Source organism: Ambystoma mexicanum, chromosome 2q (genome assembly GCF_040938575.1).
Source record: "Ambystoma mexicanum isolate Mex_15411 chromosome 2q, UKY_AmexF1_1, whole genome shotgun sequence".
In the NCBI taxonomy this organism is placed as follows: Eukaryota; Metazoa; Chordata; class Amphibia; order Caudata; family Ambystomatidae; genus Ambystoma; species Ambystoma mexicanum.
The window spans coordinates 241,346,822-241,373,601 of NC_090924.1; the positions used below are offsets into that span (position 1 = coordinate 241,346,822).

Below are 26,780 nucleotides of genomic sequence, written 5' to 3' on the forward strand. Positions count from 1 at the left end.
ACATATACAGCAATAAGTGGGTAGTCCAGAACATTTCAACAATTCTCCGGGTGTGCTTTACCTGGCTTAAGATTTTGATTTCACCAAAATCATACTTCATTATGTGTCATAATGCAATCAGAGGCCCAAAGCTCACCAGATTGGACAGCTTGTTTCTATTAAGTTATAAGCACCTGTATTTGAACTTTCTAGGATTTCGTCTTCTATCTCGACTGTTATGATAATGCGGGCATGCATAACCCTGGCGGCAAAGTCTTGGTGGTTTAGTGCACTGCTCTGTCTTGTAGCTTGCCAATACAAAATTGGTATCTGGAAACAAAATAAACATATGGATTCACAATTAAACATATTTAAGTGACAAAACATTTTAATTTCATTTGAAGATGTATTAAAAAAATATTAAAAACATGTATTTTCCAATTTCTTTCTTTTTAGGTGTGAAAATGACAAGGGAACACTCTAAAGGCAATGAAATTCAATACATTATTAAATTGTTACATCACTTTCTTAAATAAACTCCAGATTTCTTCAGATTTCCAAAGTGATTCTACATTCAATTTGGGAACTATTTTATTTATAACAATTGTCATGTGGAGTTTACACAGGTTTACAAGATTCAATAACTACGCATTTGCAATTTGAGGATCCCTATATGGTTTGATTGTAGATTTTGCTTTAAAAACAGTTCCTAAAAAGGTCGTTGTAATTTTGGGATCATGCAACATTGAAAGTAGGGTGATAAAAAGCTAGTCTGTGGTGGCAAGATTAACTTTTTATAACTATGCATTTTCTATTGCAGATCTTATAATCATACCATATTCCATGAATGGATTGCACAACGTACAATTCTCATAAGCCTTCCACCATCTGGAGTAAGTTGATGCAAACCTGGCTGTACAAGGACAGACAGGATGGTCAAGCTCAAAAGATTATTGTAATACTTCTTCCTTTCTTTAGAGCAGACATGGCAATACCAACATGAGGAAGAACATGCAGAGTGATCATAAGTCATCTAACAAAAGTACTAAGAAGAGGAAGATTGAAGGAGTGATGCGAACAACTCCATTTCCAAATATAGGCGGTACTAAGAAGAGATGGCCCCAAGGAAGCATGATACAGAAGAAGGTCTCTGGCACTCTGCTGAGGAGGACCCAGCTGCAGGACATAAAAAGCAAGAAGGGACTTAATGAGAAGGGAACCCGGCGTGAAGCCAGTCAACCCGGTAGCAGGAGAAGCTAGTCTTCAGTCGGGAGGACGTTGTTGAAGGCTCGGAAGAATTTTCCGCTGTGGAGCTGACACTGGATCTGTACAGAAGCTGGAGAAAGGCCAATAGTGGCATGACCTTAGGGAGGAGGGCCAAGTGGACCTTCAACTAAGCCAACAAAAAAAGGCCCATTGAGCCATAGAGCCAACACAGTGCAGCAGGTAGCAGAAGGCCGCAGAGAGCGCTCAGCGATAAGACGCAAGACCAACACCCCGTGAAGAGCCAGTGATGTGGCCCATCAGAAAGAAGGTCACGCAAGTCCCGGTAGGGGTTTGGGCAATACTGAAGAGTACATCGGAGTAATCTCCCTCATCATAGTAATTACAGAGAAGGCATTAAGAGTGACGGACGCCTCAGTAGTAATCTCCCTCATCACAGTAAACTTAGAGAAAGCACTGAGACTGAAGAGTGCCTCGGGAGTAATCTGCCTTGTCACAGTAATTACAGAGAGTATCAAGAGTGAAGAGTACATCAGGAGTAATCTCCCTCATCATAGTGACTATAGAAAAGATAAAGGCGGAAGAGTACCTTGGGAGTAATCGCTCTTGCTACAGTAATTCCCCAAGGGATATCAAGAACAAAAGTCACCACAGGAGTAGTCCCCATCCTCAGAGAAATGTTAATCCTTTGATTTTAGAACTGACGGTCAAAGCCGGAGACATTTCAAGAGTGTTCTCCCTTGTTACAACCGACCAGGAGAAGAAAATCTAGAACTATATACATCACTGAAGAAGAAGAATTGTTGGACATTTACTTGGAGGAGTTACAAATACTTATCAAAGTTATTGCCAGAGACTATTGGAAGTCAAGCCTTATGGCTGAACCAGGAGAAGGGAGTCATTCTCTTGGTTACCTTTTTGTTTGTTTGCTTGCTGAATACATTTGTTTAGTGGTATGGTCAAAGTAGAATAGTTAGGGGATGGACGCTTTCGTTTGACAACCACCCTGATGACGAGCATCCAAGTTAGAACTCAGTAAGGTAGGGGTTGCTGCTGAGCAGCAACAGGAATGGTTGTCTGATCTGGCGCTCCGGGCCGGGAAGATCCTTTCCACTAATGAATCCATGTTTGCTGCCCTAAAGTCGAAATTGCATTGTAGCATCCGCCCGCGTATGCGGCATTGCACATTTGAGCCAGACCGGACGTGGATTGAGCCCCTGGAGGAGCTGTGCAGCGAGGCGAGCAGCTGAACGGAAGGCGCGCATACCAGCGCCCCCACCGACACATCCACTGGAGTCGGCATCAATTGCACATGGGCCTGCGGCTCTGAGACCTGGAGGCAGTCAGCAGCAGAGCTTCCTGCGCTCGCCTCCGATCATCAATAGCACTGCTGCAGCCCGGGGCACCTCCATGATACAGAGACTGCGGGAGACATTGGGTTTTTCCACAGTGCTGCTCCCTGGTGGATGGTGGACTGCAGATGAGAAAGAACACTGTGGAGGCTGCTGGGGAGCCCTCAGTTGGACAGAGTGACATGCTACTGCCCATATTACCCTTTGCTAGCACTATCTGAAATCCCTATTGCTTTGCACTGTAGCTGAGTGCTGCAGGGCGACTTCTCAGGTGCAAATACGGTGAGAGTGGATTGGAAAGTCCATGGGTCCACATTTACTGCTGTAGAGTTTGGTGGCACACTGCATTGGTAGGTGCTACTCCTGCAGGCTGGATGTGGGGCATTCCAGTGTGAAGACCTCCTTAACCCTGGCAGCGTGGTGGAAAGCTGCCCATAGATGGTGTGATGTGTAACATACAGTCCTTGCTGCCTGGTGCTGCAGCTGGGGGCTGCTTGCCGATGTTTCAGAAACTGGTGGTTAGAAGGTGAAAAGAGGAGCCTCGGGGTCCCCATAAATGGCCGGAGATCGGTCTAAGAAACTGTCCGCCGGCAGAGGGCAGGTATGACGAATGGTGCAGGCAAGCGCAAAGGGCTAATGGAGTCCGGTGGGCACTCCGAGACCAGCTGCACCAGTGTATAGTGGTGGAGTGAGTGCACACCCAAATAGAGGAGATGTTTGAAAATATTATTTTGAAAACCACAAGGAGTGGTGTCGATACTTTTATGAGGTGCAGAGGAGGAAAAGAGGGTTTTGGCACAAAAACCCTATAGCAAATAAGAGCAAGGGAAGGGGACCCAAAGTTCGAGTCCTCCCGTCCCCTGCACACTCTTGGACTACGCAACAAGGGCATAGATTCTTAAGGATATAGTTAGCAATATTCGTTTTTAAGCACTCTTAAGAGAATTGATTCGACAAAATTTATAACATCAAACAGAGGAACAATGGTTTCTGCATTTTAGGTGTACAGGGATGAAGTGAGCACCTATTTATTTATACATAAAAATGTAGTGAAGACAGGAGAAATTGCATAACAACATTATAATGTCAACATAATCAAAAGTTGATGGAAATTCCACTCTCAATGGCTTGACGCGTTTCGAGGTGATACCTCTTCTTCAGAAGCCTCTGTGGATCTACTGTCTAATCAAAATGCATTTAGGGAAAACAATCAACAGAAGGTATACTTGTAAGTTCGTCAACCAAATAAACAACAAGCAGCATTACTTCATTCAAATTAAGTATCTACATGTAGTGTGCTAAACAGTGCAAACGTTCAATTTAGTTTGACCAGAGTAACTATCTGGCCATGTTTTTTTAAAAAATTCAAAACACTCTCTAGTATAATCCCGTGCACCTCTAATGAGAATCCAACCAAATAGAATATCATTAGTAATCTAAAAATGGAAGCTATAATGAAGGCTTTTAAAATTCAATTCAACAAATGAAACATATTCGATTTTAAGGGCATATTCAACCAGTGTAGGTTTACTGTTAAGCATGGTAAATACAAACTACACACTAAAGAAGGGTTTTTTTTCACAAAGAGGATATTTTACATAAAAAAGTACTAACCTATTGAGGTTTAATGTTGTAGCAGAAAAGCCATCTATGGCGAAAAATAAGTCCAAGTGGACATGCTTGCAGTGCCAAGACCTCGATTTAGGTGTTTTCTTGGTACACAAAGGTACTTCAATACTTCCGGTAATCTCTGTGGATAGCAATGTTAATGTACGGGTCACTGTGTGTGACTAAATATCTATTCACAAGTACAATAATGCGTTCGTTAGTGAGGAAATGACCATATACCTGCTATAATTCATGCGGTAGAGCACGCGGGTATGTTGCGGCAGGGTTCAATGTACGGCGGACGTGCAGGATTCCTCTGTGTTGCATCTAACGTTGCAGGAAGAACGGGTGCAGATAGATCCGGGAACTCGTAAGTGCGAATGCTTTCTGTGGAGGCCAGTGTGGTGCTAGTGAGTATTCAAGATCATATGGATCATTGATCACACGGTCAAAAACGTGTACAGTATTCTATACATAGCGCGTACCTGTACAGCCTCTATGTACATCCAGTTGTGCTTCTCTCTGCTCATTGTTTGCACGGTGCCCATGGAAACGAGGGACCGTGTTCAAACAGCCTAGTATTTGGCAGGCTAGATTCTGGGGGTAGAGATCAACAACGGACTAACCCGATGTTCGAGGAATGTGGCGGCCATCTTTAGCTATGTAAAAGGACCCTGTTAGTAAAGGTGGTTACGTGTGTAAAATTCTGCAAGTCATCTTCTGACAACATAATCAAAATTCTATTAAGGGTAGCATAAGTTTGAACAATATGATGATAACAGCAGCGGTCGAAAGACAAAGTTATTTTACCAAACATTTTCTACACGTGGTGCTACTTATGCGTATGGCACTTCTGTATCGTTCGAGTGTATCCAAACATCACAATATGTCCATTTACATCCCTTTATCTAATTTGCTGGACAATCTCATACATGGTACCAGATGTCCTCACATTCTTGGTTATGCACACTGTTTACTTGTTCAATATTACAAGTGGCGAATGTATATTGCTGTAAATTCCATCATATACTAGGACTAACAATACTAAGTCCTAGCATGCAATAATGCATTAAAATATGTATAATATGTACCGTGGCATGAAGACTGTTCTTCAATGGCTATGACCACTTGATTAGTGCTGCTGATCTATCAAATGTCTAGTTATTTCAATAGGGTGCCCTTGTGATATTAATTATCCCTTTCACTAGACAGTCAGTTGTGGGGACGTTGCTGCCTTCCCATATCCAAAAGCATAGTGAATTATTGGTGCATGGTAGAGAGTGCAGGGTCTACAGGACAGAAATATCTAAAAAGTAAAAAAGTATCTAAATGAAGCAGTTCAAGGATGTCTCCTCGTTGAGACCCCTTGGGTATTTGGTGTCTAAAAGGTATATCCAATATTTTTCTCTTTGTGCCAATAGTCTTATGTAGTTGCCACCTCGCTGTGGTTTGCTTACAACTTCAACGACCTGGAATCTTAATTGACTGATGTTATGTTTTGCTTCCATAAAATGTCTGGCTACTGGTGATTTCTGGTTTTGGCACCGGATGGTGGACTTGTGCTCTGATATTCGTTCTTTCAAAGACCTCGTAGTCTGTCCAATGTATAATTTGCCACAAGGGCATTTCAGAGCGTATATGACGCCTGCTGGTATACAGGTGGCGAAGCTTCTGATCTTTATCTTTTTGCCTGTTGATGGGTGAGAGATGGTATTACCCTTAATTACATTGTTGCAGTTGGTACAATTAAGACATGGAAAAGTGCCCATTTTTTTAGTCCTGTAAAAGCATCTGTTTATCCTTATTTGGTCTTTCAGCTTTCACGAGTCTGTCCCTAAGGTTGCAGCCCCTTCTAAAGGCCATCATTGGTACTCTTGGGAAGAGTTCTTTCAGGTGTTCATCACTTTGTAGTAAAGACCAGTGCTTTCTTATAGATTTGCCAATCTGGAAACTTTGACGTGAATATTTGGAAATATACATCAATGGAGTAGAATTAGTTCTGGACTTAGGTGCTAACAGGTCTTTCTGTGTTAGATGGTTCGATCTATCGTTGGCTTCTTGTAGAATGTCCTGAGGATATCCTCGTTTCTCAAATCGCTCAATTAGTTGAGTGCATTCAATGTCAAGGTCAGCTGGGTCTGATATGATTCTTTTTAGTCTCAATATCTGACTGTAAGGGAGACTTTTTAGCATGGGTTTCGGGTGAAAGCTGGTAAAGTGTAGGAGATTATTGGTATCTGTGGGTTTGTGATAAATGGTGGTCACTACCTTTCCTTCATAGATCTTCAAGCTGACATCCAAAAAGTGGAGGTCTGGTTCTCCAACGTCCATCGTGAATTTGATTTTTGGGAGTACTGTGTTCATGTAGAGTAAAAACTCGTCCAATTCAGTTCTTGTGCCGCACCAGATTTCAAATATATCGTCTATGAATCGTTTCCACAGTATGATCGTACATGACTATATTTGATTATCTAAGACGTGTTCTGTTTCAAATCTATACATAAATGAGTTTGCATAGACAGGTGCCATAGCAGAGCCCATGGATGTGCCGGATATTTGATTGTAGAAGGTCTTTTGGAATCGAAAGTAGCTATTATGTAAGATGAGTTTAAGTAGTTCAATGAGGAACTCTGGGTTACCTCGTATTTGTTCAGAGTTGGAGAGTAACCATTCCACAGCGTTAATGCCTTCATCGTATGGTATAGAGGTATATAGACTGCATACATCCATACTGAATATGATGCAGTCGCTACTGATAGCCGAGATTTCTGCTAGACAGTTGAGGAAGTCTGTGGTGTCTTTGAGGTAGCTAGGAATTTCCTGAATTAAAGGCTGTAGAAGGCGGTCAACATAGATAGCTAGGGGATCGAAGATGCTCTCCGTTCCTGCAACTATGGGTCTTAATGGAGGTTTCTGATTGTCCTTATGAATTTTTGGAAGTCCATAGAATACTGGTGTTATCGGATGTTTATTAATGAGAAATTGACTGGTTTTAACACTTATCCAATCATTGTCGAGTGCATTGTCAATTAAGGTCTCGATAATAGTCTTTATACCCTGAAGGGGGTCGCTATTCAATCTACTGTAAATTGTCTGGTCGTTGAGTTGTACGAGGCATTTAGTGGTGTAGTAAATCGTGTCCATGACTACTATGGCTCCGCCCTTGTCTGCCGGTTTAATGGTGATATCTTCATCTTTTGCCAAGGTCTCAATATGCTCAAGCTGACTATTCTTGATGTTGATCGGAGATAATTTGCGGTAGTTGATCCGTTTCAAGTCATTAAGTACCTTTTTCTCAAATAGATCGAGTATAGGATTTTGGATAGGTGGATCGAACAGGCTCTTGGGTCGTAGTTCTAGATTGTCTTCAGGAGTATCATCGTGTCCTGGATCATTTTCAAAAAACATCTTTAATCTAATCTTTCTCATAAGTCGTGTGTAGACAGACTTGCTCATCAAACATAGATGTGTTACTCGTGGGTACGAATGATAGGCCCCGATTCAGAATAAACAGTTGGTCACTTGATAGATGTTTACTTGAAATATTCATCACTATGTTTTCAGTTATTTGTTTTTTGGAACCAGAACAGAAATAGACCACCACACCCGAATTCACCCAATTCGGGTAGCGATAGCAGCAGTGGGAGTATAGGAGATCCGATCAGTCAAGCCTCAAGACATCAACCAACAACATCACAGAGTGACATAGAGAACGCCAGAACAGAGACACCAATAGATTGAATGATAGGCCCCGATTCAGAATAAACAGTTGGTCACTTGATAGATGTTTACTTGAAATATTCATCACTATGTTTTCAGTTATTTGTTTTTTGTGGCCTTTTTACCTCTTCTGGTCTTTCTCTTAACCGATCTCTTAGGCCTAAAAAAGCCCCAGACGGTGTTGCTATTCATCCCGTGTGTTGATCTATTGGGTGAATTCGGGTGTGGTGGTCTATTTCTGTTCTGGTTCCAAAAAACAAATAACTGAAAACATAGTGATGAATATTTCAAGTAAACATCTATCAAGTGACCAACTGTTTATTCTGAATCGGGGCCTATCATTCGTACCCACGAGTAACACATCTATGTTTGAAGAGCAAGTCTGTCTACACCGACCTATGAGAAAGATTAGATTAAAGATGTTTTTTGAAAATGATCCAGGACAAGATGATACTCCTGAAGACAATCTAGAACTACGACCCAAGAGCCTGTTCGATCCACCTATCCACCTATCCAAAATCCTATACTCGATCTATTTGTGAAAAAGGTACTTAATGACTTGAAACGGATCAACTACCGCAAATTATCTCCGATCAACATCAAGAATAGTCAGCTTGAGCATATTGAGACCTTGGCAAAAGATGAAGATATCACCATTAAACCGGCAGACAAGGGCGGAGCCATAGTAGTCATGGACACGATTTACTACACCACTAAATGCCTCGAACAACTCAACGACCAGACAACTTACAGTAGATTGAATGGCGACCCCCTTCAGGGTATAAAGACTATTATCGAGACCTTAATTGACAATGCACTCGACAATGATTGGATAAGTGTTAAAACCAGTCAATTTCTCATTAATAAACATCCGATAACACCAGTATTCTATGGACTTCCAAAAATTCATAAGGACAATCAGAAACCTCCATTAAGACCCATAGTTGCAGGAACGGAGAGCATCTTCGATCCCCTAGCTATCTATGTTGACCGCCTTCTACAGCCTTTAATTCAGGAAATTCCTACCTACCTCAAAGACACCACAGACTTCCTCAACTGTCTAGCAGAAATCTCGGCTATCAGTAGCGACTGCATCATATTCAGTATGGATGTATGCAGTCTATATACCTCTATACCACACGATGAAGGCATTAACGCTGTGGAATGGTTACTCTCCAACTCTGAACAAATACGAGGTAACCCAGAGTTCATCATTGAACTACTTAAACTCATCTTACATGATAGCTACTTTCGATTCCAAAAGACCTTCTACAATCAAATATCCGGCACATCCATGGGCTCTGCTATGGCACCTGTCTATGCAAACTCATTTATGTATAGATTTGAAACAGAACACGTCTTAGATAATACAAATATGGTCATGCAAGATCATACTGTGGAAACGATTCATAGACGATATATTTGGAATCTGGTGCGGCACAAGAACTGAATTGGACGAGTTTTTACTCTACATGAACACAGTACTCCCAAAAATCAAATTCACAATGGACGTTGGAGAACCAGAACTCCACTTTTTAGATGTCAGCTTGAAGATCTATGAAGGAAAGGTAGTGACCACCATTTATCACAAACCCACAGATACCAATAATCTCCTACACTTTACCAGCTTTCACCCGAAACCCATGCTAAAAAGTCTCCCTTAAGGTCAGATGTTGAGACTAAAAAGAATCATATCAGACCCAGCTGGCCTTGACATTGAATGCACTCAACTAATTGAGCGATTTGAGAAACGAGGATATCCTCAGGACATTCTACAAGAAGCCAACGATAGATCGAACCATCTAACACAGAAAGACCTGTTAGCACCTAAGTCCAGAACTAATTCTACTCCATTGATGTATATTTCCAAATATTCACGTCAAAGTTTCCAGATTGGCAAATCTATAAGAAAGCACTGGTCTTTACTACAAAGTGATGAACACCTGAAAGAACTCTTCCCAAGAGTACCAATGATGGCATTTAGAAGGGGCCGCAACCTTAGGGACAGACTCGTGAAAGCTGAAAGACCAAATAAGGATAAACAGATGCTTTTACAGACTAAAAAAATGGGCACTTTTCCATGTCTTAATTGTACCAACTGCAACAATGTAATTAAGGGTAATACCATCTCTCACCCATCAACAGGCAAAAAGATAAAGATCAGAAGCTTCGCCACCTGTATAACAGCAGGCGTCAGATACGCTCTGAAATGCCCTTGTGGCAAATTATACATTGGACAGACTACGAGGTCTTTGAAAGAACGAATATCAGAGCACAAGTCCACCATCCGGTGCCAAAACCAGAAATCACCAGTAGCCAGACATTTTATGGAAGCAAAACATAACATCAGTCAATTAAGATTCCAGGTCGTTGAAGTTGTAAGCAAACCACAGCGAGGTGGCAACTACATAAGACTATTGGCACAAAGAGAAAAAATATTGGATATACCTTTTAGACACCAAATACCCAAGGGGTCTCCAACGAGGAGACATCCTTGAACTGCTTCATTTAGATACTTTTTACTTTTTAGATATTTCTGTCCTGTAGACCCTGCACTCTCTACCATGCACCAATAATTCACTATTCTTTTGGATATGGGAAGGCAGCAACGTCCCCACAACTGACTGTCTAGTGAATGGGATAATTAATATCACAAGGGCACCCTATTGAAATAACTAGACATTTGATAGATCAGCAGCACTAATCAAGTGGTCATAGCCATTGAAGAACAGTCTTCACGCCACGGTACATATTATACATATTTTAATGCATTATTGCATGCTAGGACTTAGTATTGTTAGTCCTAGTATATGATGGAATTTACAGCAATGTACATTCCCCACTTGTAATATTGAACAAGTAAACAGTGTGCATAACCAAGAATGTGAGGACATCTGGTACCATATATCAGATTGTCCAGCAAATTAGATAAAGGGATGTATATGGACATATTGTGATGTTTGGATACACTCGAACGATACAGAAGTGCCATACGCATAAGTAGCACCACGTGTAGAAAATGTTTGGTAAAATAACTTTGTCTTTCGACCGCTGCTGTTATCATCATATTGTTCAAACTTATGCTACTCTTAATCGAATTTTGATTATGTTGTCAGAAGATGACTTGCAGAATTTTACACACGTAACCACCTTTACTAACAGGATCCTTTTACATAGCTAAAGATGGCCGCCACATTCCTCGAACATCGGGTTAGTCCGTTGTTGATCTCTACCCCCAGAATCTAGCCCGCCAAATACTAGGCTGTTTGAACACGGTCCCTCGTTTCCATGGGCACCGTGCAAACAACGAGCAGAGAGAAGCACAACTGGATGTACATAGAGGCTGTACAGGTATGCGCTATGTATAGAATACTGTACACGTTTTTGACCGTGTGATCAATGATCCATATGATCTTGAATACTCACTAGCACCACACTGTCCTCCACAGAAAGCATTCACACTTATGAGTTCCCGGATCTATCTGCACCCGTTCTTCCTGCAACGTTAGATGCAACACAGAGGAATCCTGCACGTCCGCCGTACATTGAACCCTGCCGCAACATACCCCCGTGCTCTACCGCACGAATTATAGCAGGTATATGGTCATTTCCTCACTAACGAACGCATTATTGAACTTGTGAATAGATATTTAGTCACACACAGTGACCCGTACATTAACATTGCTATCCACAGAGATTACCGGAAGTATTGAAGTACCTTTTTGTACCAAGAAAACACCTAAATCGAGGTCTTGGCACTGCAAGCATGTCCACTTGGACTTATTTTTCGCCATAGATGGCTTTTCTGCTACAACATTAAACCTCAATAGGTTAGTACTTTTTTATGTAAAATATCCTCTTTATGAAAAAACCCTTCTTTAGTGTGTAGTTTGTATTTACCATGCTTAACAGTAAACCTACACTGGTTGAATATGCCCTTAAAATTGAATATGTTTCATTTGTTGAATTGAATTTTAGAAGCCTTTATTATAGCTTCCATTTTTAGATTACTAATGATATATTTGGTTGGATTCCCATTAGAGGTGCACGGGATTATACTAGACAGTGTTTTGAATTTTTTAAAAAAACATGGCCAGATAGTTACTCTGGTCAAACTAAATTTAATGTTTGCACTGTTTAGCACACTACATGTAGATACTTAATTTGAATGAAGTAATGCTGCTTGTTGTTTATTTGGTTGACGAATTTACAAGTATACCTTCTGTTGATTTTTTTCCCTAAATGCATTTTGATTAGACAGTAGATCCACAGAGGCTTCTGAAGAAGAGGTATCGCCTCGAAATGCGTCAAGCCATTGAGAGTGGAATTTCCATCAACTTTTGATTATGTTGACATTATAATGTTGTTATGCAATTTCTCCTGTCTTCACTACATTTTTATGTATAAATAAATAGGTGCTCACTTCATCCCTGTACACCTAAAATGCAGAAACCTTTGTTCCTCTGTTTGAAGTTATAAATTTTGTCGAATCAATTCTCTAAAGAGTGCTTAAAAACGAATATTGCTAACTATATCCTTAAGAATCTACGCCCTTGTTGCGTAGTCCAAGAGTGTGCAGGGGACGGGAGGACTCGAACTTTGGGTCCTCTTCCCTTGCTCTTACCAGCTGCACCAGTGAGCAGTGCCGAAGGGCAAACACCAGCGGAATTATCACCTACAGATCCTCTTCTGGCCGCTATGCAGCCTGAATAGCTGCAGTGAATATGTGGTTGGATGACATTTCAGCTAGTATCAACTTCCGGCGTTCCAAGCTCGAGAAAGAAAGTGGTGAATCACAAAGCCAGAATTGGACGTACAGAGGACAGAGTTGAACAACATGATTGGGATATTGCATTGACGAAGAAGGACTTGGCGGCGATCCAGAGTAAATGTGACGACCTGGAATCACACTCTCTGCATAATAATGCCTGCATAGTTGGAGTGCCGGAGGCAGCGGTAAAAGGGGCAATGGAGCCATTTATTGAAGAACGTCTGCAGCAACTGTTGGGAGCGCCAAAATTCTCTGTACAGTTCTTGGTAGAGCAGGCTGAGCCCGAAACCTGGGGTTCCTCCACGTACGATCATTACCAAAATGTTAAATTAAATTACAGAGACCTTATACTGACTGAATCTAGCCAGAGAGTGGGGTACACTGCACTTCGAAACGGCTAAAATTCATATCTATCCGGACGTCGCCACTAATCTTCAGGTGCTACGCAGATCCTATGATCCGGTGAATTGTCAACTGCGTCTCTGACATATACCGTACGCCCTCATATTTCCTGCTAAACTCTTTATACAACACAGGGGCAGAGTGCATTTTTTCAACAACCCTGCTGATGCCATGCCATCACGTACATCAAAGCATCAATCCTGCTTCCACAGCGGGGGTCTCCGATGGATTGCCGCCCGAGGGCATGTGAAGACCCCAGCCCTTCAGATGCAGGAGAATGAACATTTGTTCTGCTCGCCTTGTAATTTGTTTGGTAGGGTCCGGATCCATGTTAAAATGGGCTCCGATTTGTGACATGCCGGGATGTCTGGCTGCACTTCAACTTTAGTTGCTGTTTGCATTGCTTCATAAGAGATCTCAGACGTTATGGGTGGGTATACGTCTTCAAGTTGGGGGCGATGATGGGGTTGGGTGGGGGCGGCAGAGAGCGCTGTTGCTCCTGCTGTTGGGGTTTAAGGTTATAAAAGTTCAGGCAAACAGTAAACTATGCTATATGGGTGGTACAGGTATATTGAGTGATCCACGCAGTGGGGTAATACACGGCAGGGGCGAGTGAACGGTAACCTTTATTGCATGGTATTTGCGGGCATTAATAGCCAGTCTAAGGCTAGGCGACCGTTGACGTACCTAGAAGGCCATTCCCCTAAAGTTCTCCTCCTCCAGGAGAGACACACATTGGGGCCGGTGCACAAGTGCTTTGGCCGGCAGATACTATAAATCCTACTCCACCCATGCCCGAGATGTGCTAATTTTGATATACCCCACAATGTTGTTCATTGTGGATGGAAGCCATGTCGGTCCCCAGGGGAGATATGTAGTAGTAAAGGGAAGACTGGATGGGGATGACATAATCCTGGTGAACTCCTACGTCCCAAACATCTATGGCCCTAGTTTTTACTGGGCATATTGATGTGGTGTCGGAGGGGGATGAATTTGATATGTGAACCTACCATGAATCATTCCACAGCTACCTCCCTTACTTCCCGTGACGTCTGACCCTGGCGGCTCAAGCCCTCTTGTCTTTCAAATCATGCTACAATTACACTTGTTGGATGTCTGCACCCCACAGGGAGAGAATACACATATTACTTCACAGGCCGACACCCCCCCCCCCCCTGAATGGGAACCTTTTAAAGTTGTTGGAATGTTGGAAGGGGACAAATGCTGTCGCTGACCTGACTGCCGGAACCCTTAAGTCTCAGTGTCTCAGTGTCTCAGTGTCTCAGTGTCTCAGTCTCTCAGTCTCTCAGTCTCTCAGTCTCTCAGTGTCTCAGTGTCTCAGTCTCTCAGTCTCTCAGTCTCTCAGTCTCTCAGTGTCTCAGTCTCTCAGTGTCTCTCTCTCTCTCTCTCTCTCTCTCTCTCTCTCTCTCTCTCTCTCTCTCTCTCTCTCTCTCTCTCTTTCCCCCCCCTCCCCCTCCCCATAGCACAGATGTCAATCTACACAGAACTCCGTCCTGATGAAGGCCGTGTTAAAGATGAGGCACACCTAGCCCACCTAGAAACGGCTGAAACACCTGGTGTAGACGCCCTACTCCCCCCAAAACTACAGCACATTAATGCTGTTTACGCAAGAAAAATAATTTTGTGTACCCACCATTTTTCTATGTGTTTTCCACAAATGTTGACTTGAATATGTACACTGTAATATGTGAATTTCTTGGCAAATCCTAATAGGAGTCGGGTTTGTTGCACACACACAATTTGGAGATTGTCCCAAAAAATGTTTTTTTGGCACTGTGTGTTGTAAATATCTTTCTGTTTTTTTGTCTGATTGTTCTGTTTTAGCAAACCATTTTGATGTCTTAATTTCTCTAAATGTTGGATTTATGTCTTTTTGCACACAACTCTAATATAAAAAAATGAGATTTATCTCTACAACATACTATTGAAGAGTGATTCCTTCCTTAGCAATGCAGAGTTTGATAATACATGTGGAGGTGTTGTTCTGAGCCTAGCATCCTTGGACCTATTCATTTGTATCTTTTGTTTTCCTAATAAACCTCCTCAAGACAACTGGTCCTACAAATCACTCCGCAGACAAGATTATAAGATTGTCGTATGAACCAATCACTCCCTAGAAAAGCAATCTCGCTTAAAATCCAATTTTACCTCAAAACCATTTCCCTCAGCTTTACGGGGTTTTTTTCCAAACCCATTCCATCTGCCCCTCCTCACTTCCTATAAATATTGGGACGAGGAAGAGGCAATCGGAAGTAGTAAAGATTTCCCATAGGAATAACATGGGGAGTGTAAGGGAAACCGACTGTAGAAAGAACTAAGTTGTCCCATTGATAAAGTCAGGTAGAGACAGGCATTTACTAATTATCACTCACACCCAACTCCACTTGACAGTTTTTCCTAACTATAAAAGGTGTGGTTCTAAACGGATAAAAGAGAGAGCTGGGAGGTTGTTTGGACCAGAGAAGCCAAGGAGCAGAGAGCAGCAGGATCTAAGGCACAGAGGAGAACAGCATGCCAAGACACTGGCCCAGTGTTTGTGAGGGGCTGCAACGTGGCTCGGGAGCCGTGTATCCAGAGAGCTGGAGCGAAGTCCCCTGCAGGCTGCTGTTGGCCGTCAGAACATTGCTCATTCCCTTGGGAACTGTGCCGGCCTCAAGTGTGTCTGAGGGACAGGTGGTGAAACCCTGACCTCAGGCCCGCACAAACAGAAGGGACCGCTTGTCAACGTGCTGCTGCCCGGTTGAGTCTCGTGAAAGAAAGACTCTGGAGCAGGCGCCTGACTGAAGCAGAGCGGGTCAAAAGGAAATGCAGAAAGCGGTACGGAGCAGAAAAGAGGAAAGAAATGAAAAAAGTAAAGCAATATAGATTGAAAAAAGAGTAACAAGATCAAATGAAAGTAAGAGAAAGAAAGAAAAGCAGACCGCGCAAGGGGCACAAACTTGAAAGAACTATAATAAAGAGGGCGTGAGCAGCCCGAAACGAGAGAGAAGGGTGCTAGCGACCCGGCAGAGTGAAAAGTGTGCAAGAGGGCACGGGAAAGCTGGAAAAGGTGCAAGTGGGCGTGGAAAGGTAAAGATTGCAAGTGTGCATGGAGGAAATTAAAGAAGGTGTCTGTGGGCACAAGAAGAAGAATGTGCAAGTGTGCAGGAGAAGAAAAGAAAGAGAAAGAGGTCAGGAAAACAGGGGAACAAGAAAGAGTGCAGAAAGCCCCAGAAGGCAAAAGGTCAAGAGAAGAAAGAGCAGGAAATAAAAGAGGGGTTAAAGCTTGCTGTGGTTGCGCTTAGGAGCAAAGAACCTGCCATTTCCAAAGTCTCTGATGCTATCCCTTGAAAGATCTGTGTATGAAAGAAAGGTACATCCTGAGAAACTGAACTCTTGTTTTCAAACTCAAGGGGGGCCTAAGCTTGGAGAAGGGATCCCTGAGAGGCACAAGAGTGTGACTTGTGTTTGAACCTGAAAGAGGCCTAAGCTTGGGGAAGGGAACCCTAAGAGCCTATCAAAGTGGAATCTTGATCATTTTGTGTTACTGAACGAATTGCAGCTTGGGGAAGGGAATCCCCAAGCCTTAAAGACATTTAAACTGTTTGAACTATGGAGAAGGTCCTATGAACAGTACTATGAACAGTACCTATTCTTTTGAAGCTGACCAACCCCCACACCTGGTAGGAAGACCACTTGAAACCAAACCTGGTTTCCTATTTTTTTTGAACCACCACTTTCTTTTGCTTTTGAAAGACTTCCTAACAGATTTTTGTCAAAGAGTGAGGGCAAGCAAAGGTTTAGACATATACACATTTTTATTTTGGACATCCAGACTTCGACAGCACTTATAAACATCAGTTAAGGAAACCATCCCTTTAGTGTTAGGGCCAATTAGGAATTACACCAACCCAGGAACTTTAGGAAATAAAGGTTTTGAAAACGAGTATGTGTCTCTCTTGATACCGTGCCGGTCTCTCAATCTGTAGAACATCATGTGATGCTACAAATTCTCTTTTGGTGTGCCAGCAGAACTGTTCACCGACTTCTAAACTGTATGGAGATGTAATTAATTTAAATATATTGTAAGTTAGGAACAAGGCTTTTTAAATGAGAAGGCGCTGTATTTTGGTCCTTGCACCTAAGCAGAACATTAGAAGTGAAAGGAGATTAAAAGGTTTTGCACCACTGTTAAATTCATTAAGTTGCTAATAAATTGACTTGATTTTCAAGCCATATCTTAAGGTCAGCAAGCAAGTCCTTTGGACGACTAACTAAAATCAATGATGTTCATTCAAGTCTTTCTTCAAAACAGGTATTGTATTTAACATTTGAACAAATGTATTGGTTTATAATGAATCTGCAAATGTTCCTTTGCTCGTTTCAAAATGTACCCACGAGACATACATTTCCATGAAACTAAACTGTACTCTGGGAACACTTTAGAAGCACATCTTAAAAGGTGGTACACATGCACTTCCATAGGATACCATGTGCTATGGAAGTGGCAACATAAACGGGTTAACTGTAGAAGGGGACAAGGAGGCAGTCAACCAAAGGATCAATGGGAGAGAGATGTGACAGAAGAATGGAAAATTGACCCAGAACCTGAAAGGATATACAACACTGAATATTGCACCAAATGTGTGACAAACAATACTCCAAAACAAATGATGTATATTAGAAACAGTGCTTTCTGGAACAAGCCAATAGAAGGGGCTGCGTGCACCATTAACAAATAAGGGTGGCAAACATGAGTTAAGTACAATTATATGTGAAAAATGTCACAATGCAGCAAAAAGAACTACAGAACTGCTAAGTTTGAGGAAGATTGTTTATTTTTTTATTGCTTAATGCTACTTCACTCTTTTTCAGAAACACTGCATGCTTTCCTCACACTAATGTATCTACTTTGGGAAGAATTTCCATAATACGTTAAGGGGTGACAGCTGTCAAAGGTGATAATTGCTAAGGAGATAAAAAATGTGTTGCATTGCACAATGATGTAAGAATAAAAATATAATTGGTAGAATTACATAATTTATGGGGCGGGAATGGTTCTTATTGATTGGACATATTACAGCAGTGTCTGTACATTGTGATCAATGCACGTTTATATATTCTGTTAAATAATTCAAATTAAGTATTAAAATATATTTTACAGAGGTAAACTGTCTAAAGCATGAAATGCATTAGTCAAACAATGACTACCTTATGCATTGAATCGATTAATGATTTATGGTCTGCCATGTTCGCATTTTGAGGGCAGGGGGAGGGCCAAACATTGATGATTCAGGGTAACTAACATTCTATGTGCGATCATGAGGAAGGAGGAACAAACCAGTTTCTCTCTCACACTCACCAGAAATATGATTGTTTTATTCTGATTTACAGGAAGGGTTGGCAAGGAAAGGGTTGCTCATCTACGCCACGTATAGTTGAGCTGAACCCAAAAGGGGGTCGTATGAAACAAAGCATGGTCGCTTCAGCAGTACTCTATACCCTGCTATTAAAATACGATTATCTGATTCCAAGATGGCCGCCGGTGCTTGAGGGCGTGTTAGCCTTCAGCCAAGCAGTGAAGCATCCAGAAGATGCACAACGGAGCAGTGTCAGGGAGGCTTTTGGACCTCCGCACCCAATCTTCTAAGAGGAGTGCCATATTTGTGGGCGGTGGCCCAGAGGGCTGATGCAAGAGGAGCCGGCAATGGAAGATTTTCCCAGCAGCCCTGCAGCAGCAGCTGATCGGGGGAAGGCCGAGCAGCGGGCAGGGAAAAGGAGCCGGAACGAGCTGCAGCAGTGGACGTGAACGCTGACGCCTGGTGAGGGGGGGGGGGGGGGTGAGACAGAACAGAGGCAGGTAGAATATCTCTGCATAGGTGGGCAGGCAAAAGGACAAACAGGTCCCCAGGGCCCGAGAGTGCCCAGTGAGCTCCTAGTGGAGCTCAAGGAGGACAAAACTGAGAAGGCCAGAGCCCTTACAGGCAAGAAAAGTGTCTACCAATTGCAAAAACCCACATGGCACAAACAACCATTGCCCCATAACTACTAGCTGCCTCTGCAATATACCAAACACCCTGTAGTTTTTCGCTTGACCAAAAGTGTGGATGCAACCAATTCTCAATCCTCAGTCAACTGCTGTCGTCAGTCTATACAGCCATAAGGACTGCCCACTGCGATGTGTAGCTTCCCCTGTAAGCCCCCCACCTCCCTGACGCCCCACCCCCAAGTCTTGTTTGACCACATTTACTAATTAATCCTTAACATCTGGGACCATCATTACTAATTTGTGTTTGAAGTTGGAGCAAGTTTTAAAATTTTGAACAATTTTCTCTGAATGTTTGCATCCTCCTGGAGTGGCCAGTAACTACGCAGACAGGCATGGGAAGAAGCAGGATGAGGCTTGATGAGGCAAATGTGTAACTGAAAGACAAGTCCCATCAAAGCAACAATAAATAGAGGAGTGTCACTGGAACTACTGGAAGGGAACAAGGGAGAAGCATCAAATCTGTGGAGGTGGCAAAAAGGGCAAGAGATATTTGCAAGGAAAGTCGAGGTGAATGAGGGAGTCTTGCGACTTGATATACGCACAACACTTTTGTATCTCCCGTAAAGTCCGCCCACGCTTTACATATTGGTGGTGGACAGACACTCGGAAGCCAGGAGCAAAAGAAAGGGCAGGAAGGGTACTCAGGCCAGAAAGAGGCAACCGCCAGGGGCTCAAGAATGTCAATTAGAACGCTGCTGGCGGCAGAGCAACGGGGGTGAATTACTAGCAAAGGAAGGATATACAGAGGAGCAGGAAAGGGACCCCCAAGAATCAGTGGAGATGGCATTCAGCAAAGAAGATCTCAAGGAATGCCTCAAGGATATAGAGGGAAGAATAACCAACACATTGCAGTTTGCAGCATTGCGAGAGGAGTTGAGAACCTCTCTGACCGAGGTCAAGGGTAAAGTGAAGACTTTAGGAGGAAGAGTAGATGTGACCAAGCAGGGTCTAGCAGAGATATTGGAGGAGGTACGTCAAAATAGTGAATCATTGGACCAATTGGCTAAGGTCTCCCACAATATGGAATTACAGGCTGCAGATCTGGAGAATAGGTCGCGTTGGTCCAAAATCTTGGAAGGAGTGCAACACCGAATTACGTGTGCAGAAAGCCAAACATTGCTGATTTTGGAAGAAGATGATGACCAGGGAGAGAGACTATTAAGGCCCTCTTTCCAGCGAGGCCAGAGACGGTGGGATTGGACCACAGTACAGAGGAGGTTGAGTGTAAGAGGGTCAGGATTGAAGTGTCTGGGACTGGGAGGTCGAGGGGTGTTTGAGGGGGGGGCAGGGATAGCCTTTGCGGAAAGGAAAGGATATGGTTAACGTGAGAGGTGGGGTGGGAGAAGTAGAGGGTGGTGACCTGGAGCAGAGTGCTGGCATGCTTTATTTTGGAATCTCCGGGAGGTGGTGGGATACTTCCCGATGGGGATTACCTCAGGTAATTACGTTGGACCGAGGCTTTGGGGTGGGTCCCTGAGGGTATCTTAGGTTCTTTGGTCTGGGCCTGAGAAGGGGTGTTTGGGGGGGTGAAGGGGTCGGTTTGAGTTAGGAGAGTTTGGGGAGGGGATAAAGGGGCAGAAGCGGGGGGAAGGTAAAATACCTGGAGATTGGGACACAAAGGAGGATATGAACGCTATCAATATGTCCAAAATTCAAAGTCATATCGCTTAATGTGAGGGAATTAAATTCCCCAGCGAAATGTAAAATTGTGAAATCATTATTGAGAAGGGAGGGGGCAGACGTTATTCTACAAGCAACGAATATAAAGAAGACCAACAAATCTGCTATTAGATGGCAGCAATTCTTCCAAATTTACCAATCCAATGCGGTGGGGAGGACCTCAGGGGTCTTGATGGGGTTCAGAGATACGTTTGGGGCAAAGGTTTTGAAAGTCCAGGAAGATGGCGAGGGCAGGTATCTTTTTGTAACTTTGCAATTGAATTATGAACAAATTACCATGACAGCAGTCTATGCACCCACTTCAGGACAGGATAGCTTTCTGAGGAAGGTGGCAGAGAAACTGGAGGGGTTTGCAGAGGGAGAGATTTTACTCTTTGGGCGATTTTAATTTGGCATTGGATCCCAAAAAGGATAGACGTATGGGGGTGAGGAAGGGATCATCACCTCTGTCACGGGTATTGAAGGAAAGCTTTGACAACCTGACCTTACGAGATGTATGGTGGGCCAGTAGGGGGTGATAAGGGGTACACGTGCTGCTTGCATATTTATCAATCTCTGTCAAGAATAGATTACGTGTGGGCAACAACTAGGTTGATGGGTGAAGTAAAGGAAATAGAACTCGGGGCGATTTCACTGTCGGATCATGTCCCACTAATGCTATCGATCAAGGAACATGGGCAGCGAAGCGGGTTGTGGACATGGTCATTTCCAGGGGAATTGTTGAATGATGAAAGGGTGGCGGAGGTGATTGGGGACAAAATAGACAGTTTTGTCAGGCCAACAATAATATAGATGTCTCACTTGAAGGGATATGGGATGCCTTTAAGGCAGTGATGCGTGGGAAACTAATTGCGTTGAAAGCTCAGAGGGAAAAACAGAGAATAGCAATGGAGAAGGACTTAGAAGCCAAATTAAGGGATACCCAGCATGCTATAGTCAAGCGCCGAACGAAATTATTACACAATAGACTAAAGGAAGTCCAGAGCCAATTAGAATTGTTGTGTACCCATAGGGCAGAGAGATCATTACTAGCATCTAAGCAGAAATATTATATTCGAGCTAACAAAGCAGGCAAGTTGCTAGCACGGCAGTTGGTCTCAGGCGGCTAGATTGGTCCAGCAAATTACACAACCTGGTGGATCAATGGCCACGGACCCGGAGACTATTTTAGAGGTATTCACCAAATTTTATGAGACGCTGTATGCCTCGGGGCGGCCGGATTCCCGAGCAGTAGATCAATACTTAGCTGATATACCAATGCCGAAAATAACGTCTGTAGATAGAGATTGTCTGGAAGGGGGCATAAGAGAGGATGAGGTGGAGGCAGCTATTGGGGCATTGCCCATCAATAAAGCCCTCTGCCAGGACGGATTTCCGGCAGTATTTTATAAGAAGTCTATAAGCAAATTGACCCCAAGTTTGGTAGGGCTATTTAATTTGATTGCTGTTAAAGGGGAGTAACGGCAACTATGACAGAGGCGAAAGTGGTGGTATTTGGCAAACCGGGTAAAGCTCCAACCAAATGTGGGTCATACAGACCTATAGCGTTGTTGAATATAGACGCGAAAGTGTACACGGGGGTGTTGGCGGAGAGATTAGCACCTCTCCTTCGAAATTTAATTAATACAGACCAATCTGGATTTATCAGGGGGAGTCATACATGGGATAATACTAATACTGTAACGCTTACCTGGACTCCTCAGGACCGTAACACCTTCTCAGCCTGTGAACCTGAACTTGAGCACTTTTTGGATTCCTTTTCTGTACAAACAAAACTAACAATAGAATGGCTATTGCATCTAATTAATGAGAAGGTGCTGTCTTAACATAAATACTTTGTTATTCTCCCTTCTCACCTGTGTTTATTATGAATGGAGCGCTCTATCCTGGTTTCTACAGGGGCGCGTTGAAAATGGAATACAATGGAGTCTTGGAACGCTGAGGACTCAATAGTTGTTTGCCCTGAAAATGCCTATACTTTTCCAGGAAATGTGTTGGGTATGGTATCTTGAGAAAAACAAACGCTGTATTCTTTATATCATGTAATTATTCCTACGTTGGAGAGATCTCTCTTTCTAATAATTACATTTTCTTTTGAAGGTTCTCAGAATTGATGAAAACTGCTTCAGATGATATTGCGGCTGTGAGAGAAACTTCTGACAGGAGCAGCTGCGGAAACACACTACCAACTGCTGACTGAGATACTGCTGCGAAACTACAGTTCGGTAAGTTTTTCTATGAGCTATGAAATTCTGTTGTGCCTTTTCTGTGAAGCTAATGTCTTATATTTCTCTCCTTTGACAGATTCTGTGAGGAGAAAGCGTCGGTAGTGTTACCCGCTGTCAGTGGAGAAGACACTGCTTCAGCGGAGGCGGGGCTTAAGTAGCTCCCTCTGCAATATCAACAGAGCGTGCTGTCAGATCTGAATGGATCTTCCGGCAGCCATGTTTGGAGTATAAGGCCAATGTTAACTCTATGAAAGTCTATGGAAACTGATGCTGGCAGTGGTGCAAATGCCAGACTAACGCCCACTTTTGACCCACTCCTGGCTTAACTGGGATGCCTGAATGTACACTGTGCTCATTGGCTGGAATCATGACAAATACAAAGCATGTCATCCACTTGATAGAGAAGGTTAATAGAAAGAGGATCTCGGCGGTGCTGGTGTCTTTGACGCAGAAAAGGCATTTGATAGGGTGGAGTGGCCTTTTCTATTTGCTACAATGAAACGGATGGGGACCAAATTCATTCTGATGGTAGAGGCAAATTATAAGGCTCCCATAATGCACCTCTCGATAAACAACTATCCCGTAGAACAGAAACAGGACGGGGAACAAGGCAGGGATGCCTTTTTTCGCCACTGCTTTATGCAATGTATTTAGAGCCCCTCTTGGTTAAACTAAGGCAGAAGGCAGAAATAAGTGGAATTCCCTTTAGGCAAGAGGTGCATAAGGTTGTCACTTTTGATGATATTCTGCTGACCTTACTACACCCTAAGTGGTGGCGGGTCTCAAGGTAAATATGGGGAAATTTGAGTTGTTGCCAGTGAGACTCTCACAGATACACAGGGACACCTTACCTCAATATTCTCCGTTTACGGTGGCCAAGGACAGTATAAGGTATCTAGGGGCTAATATGGCTAAAGCAATATCGCAGATGTACGAAAGCAATTACCCAAGAGTACTCAAACAGGAAAAATCAGATTTGGGAAAATGGACCCCGCTTCGATTATCATGAATGGGGAGGGAGGCCACTATAAAAATGGTGATACTGTCGAGGGTGCTCTATTATTTTCAGGCTCTCCCAATACCAATGACTGTTTTGCAACACTAAATAAAATGGTCACAAGGTTTATTTGGCGTAATAAAACCTAACGTTAGCATTACTCACCTTAATGGCATCTAGGGATAAAGGAGGACTGGGACTCCCCAACTTTATAAAGTATTTCGAGGCCGCACAGCTTAGGGTGCTGAGGGAATGGCTAACAGGGGATCTATCGTAGCCATGGGCTAGGATGGATAGGGCGGTAGCGGGGTGCCCTCTCGAGGGGATCCTTTGGCTATATAGGAGTTATAGACATCTGAACACACAAATGAACAAGGTATTAGCAGTGGTATATGCCATTTGGGTCCACCTACTTGAAAACGGTTGTTTATTAAATCGGCCGTCCCCATTCACTCCATTGTTTGGAAACCCACAATTCCAACCGGCAACTATTCTGGGAGCTAAACAATGGTGAAAAATGGGGTGTACAAAGTTGCAGGATAGGATACAGGAGACCGACATCCGTACCTTTACGGAATGTAAACAGGACTTGGGACTTTTGGAAACGGGCAGAATGGATTATTACCAATTACGACATTGGATAGGAAACTTGGGGGGAGGAGGGAAGCAGCGGGGAGAGATCTTACTATGTTTTGAAAAATGTATTACCACACACACCAGTAACAAACAATTAGGGTCAAAATTATACTCGATTTTACTGAGAGAGGAAACGGATCAAACTTGGGGGAATAGGCATAGAGGGGAAAAGACATTGGGGTTTGATATAACAAGGGATCATTGGGTAGGCTTATGGGCAAATACCCTAAACCGACAAGGTCGATCCAGGTTAGAGAAGCTTGGTATAAAATTCTGTTTCAATGGCACTATACCCCGGAGAGGTTGCATAAAATATACCCAACGTGTACGGACCAGTGTTGGAGGGAATGTGGCATAAAAGGTGTCTGGAAACACATATGGTGGGAGTGTCCGGTAATAGAGGAAAAGGTTACCGCCCAGATAAAGTCGATAGTAAGTTTGGATATAGCACTGACTCCGAAGGAATGATGTTTGGGTTATTGTCACAACCACTGGCCCAAAGAGACAGATGCGACGCCCCCAAGTAGTGGGTGCCGTGAGCTGTTATCCAACACTGGCCCATTTTAGTCTTCTCGCTGCAACTCATCTTGCGGAATCCGACGATCCAGCTTCTTACATCGCTCCACTGCGGTCTTCTTTCTTGCGAGCTCGCCCGCTGCAAAAGGAACAAAGACAAGGTTAGAACATTTCACCATTAGGAATTTGCGCTGCATTTTCAACATGCGTGCATTCCTATGAGTCAATTTACCAATCACCGGCAGTCGCTGGCACCATTCTTCATCACTCTAGCAGTCACCATCTGACCCAGCATCTACACGGGCCCACACCGTCGCCTGCACGAAAGGGAACAAAAGAAAGGAGCAAACTATTATAACAGACATTTTTACAAGAAAACCAACAGTAGCAAGAAAAGACGAACAATATAGACAAACCAACAAGAATATTGCTACTTACCTAAAGGACCAGTGAAGGAACTTGGTCCTCGACAATCAAGCGCCCCTGCCAGAAGTAGCAGGAAGGAGAGCCCTCAAACCTTATACATCAGGTGAGCTCCTCGCAACAGGGCATCTACGAAAATCCACACCTCAGTAGGACGGGAAGTGGGCAAGGGCCTTAACCTAGTATACTCCCGCTCATTCACTCCACGCAGGTGCGGCCCTAAGAAGCACCTTCTTGTCATTGCAGCCATCAGCATAGAAGGTGAAGGCAATCCTAGGACCACTCACACCCCTGGGAGGGCTGCTACCGTACCCCAATGCCCCCGCAGAGACCAGGTTAGCTTAACAGAACGCAAAGCCTCCCAAGAATCTCTGCCTGGGCGTAATGGATACCTTGGAAACCGACCAGTTGGCCAAACTGCAGGGGGAGCTATGGGCTCAAGTGCATGCCTCAAGAAAAGAAACCAACGCTCTGAGGCAGGAATTGTGAATCGGGAGCGTATAGACGATATGGCAAGACAGGTGTCTCAGGCACAAGCCGGCCAGGTGCCGCTGCCCGGCCCGCACCATCTGCTGCAGTTTGGCAAACTGCACCAATGCAGGTAAGTCCTTCCAGGGGCGGTCCGTCTGGCCCCTCCAGAACGATTCACAGGCGACCCCAATAAGTACGCCATTTTTATGAACCAATGTCACCAACATTTCGTGTGTAGACCTGGAGCATTTCCCAACTAACAATCAAGAGTTGCGTTTGTGCTTTTGTATCTGGGAGGTAGTGCAGCAAACTGGTCAATACCTTTGGTGAACCGGGATGATCCATTGCTTCGGGACTTCGGAGGCTTTCAGCTTGAAATGGAGAAGCTGTTTGCTCGACACACCCGAGGTCAGGCCCTGGATAACGAACTGCTGTCTCTCCGGCAGGGCAATCAAGATTTACTGACGTATATCGCCTCTTTCAATCGCCTTATATCTGAAACAAACTGGCCGGAGGAGAAGAGGACGACTCTGTTCTACCGGGGCTTATGAGGAGAACAAAAGGACGTGTTAGCCCAAGTTGTGAATCCTCCCGAAGGATGTGAAGAATACATCACCCTAATAGTGCAACTATACCAGACGTTGCAGGATCGGAAAACTGACCGAGCAAAGTCGGAGGGTGGATCAGTTTACGTACGGCTCTGTGAAGCTCAAATTAAACCACA

At 43.6% G+C, this 26,780-nt stretch overlaps 1 protein-coding gene across 1 annotated transcript in view; it reads right to left on the minus strand.

Annotated features, from left to right (window-relative positions):
• UNKL (unk like zinc finger) overlaps nt 1-26,780 on the minus strand; it is a 1,575,372-nt gene that overhangs the window by 1,051,975 nt on the left and 496,617 nt on the right. Inside the window, exon 5 of the mRNA XM_069647206.1 lies at nt 174-309. Coding sequence (XP_069503307.1) covers nt 174-309 — 136 coding nt within the window. The remainder of the gene's footprint in view (nt 1-173; nt 310-26,780) is intronic.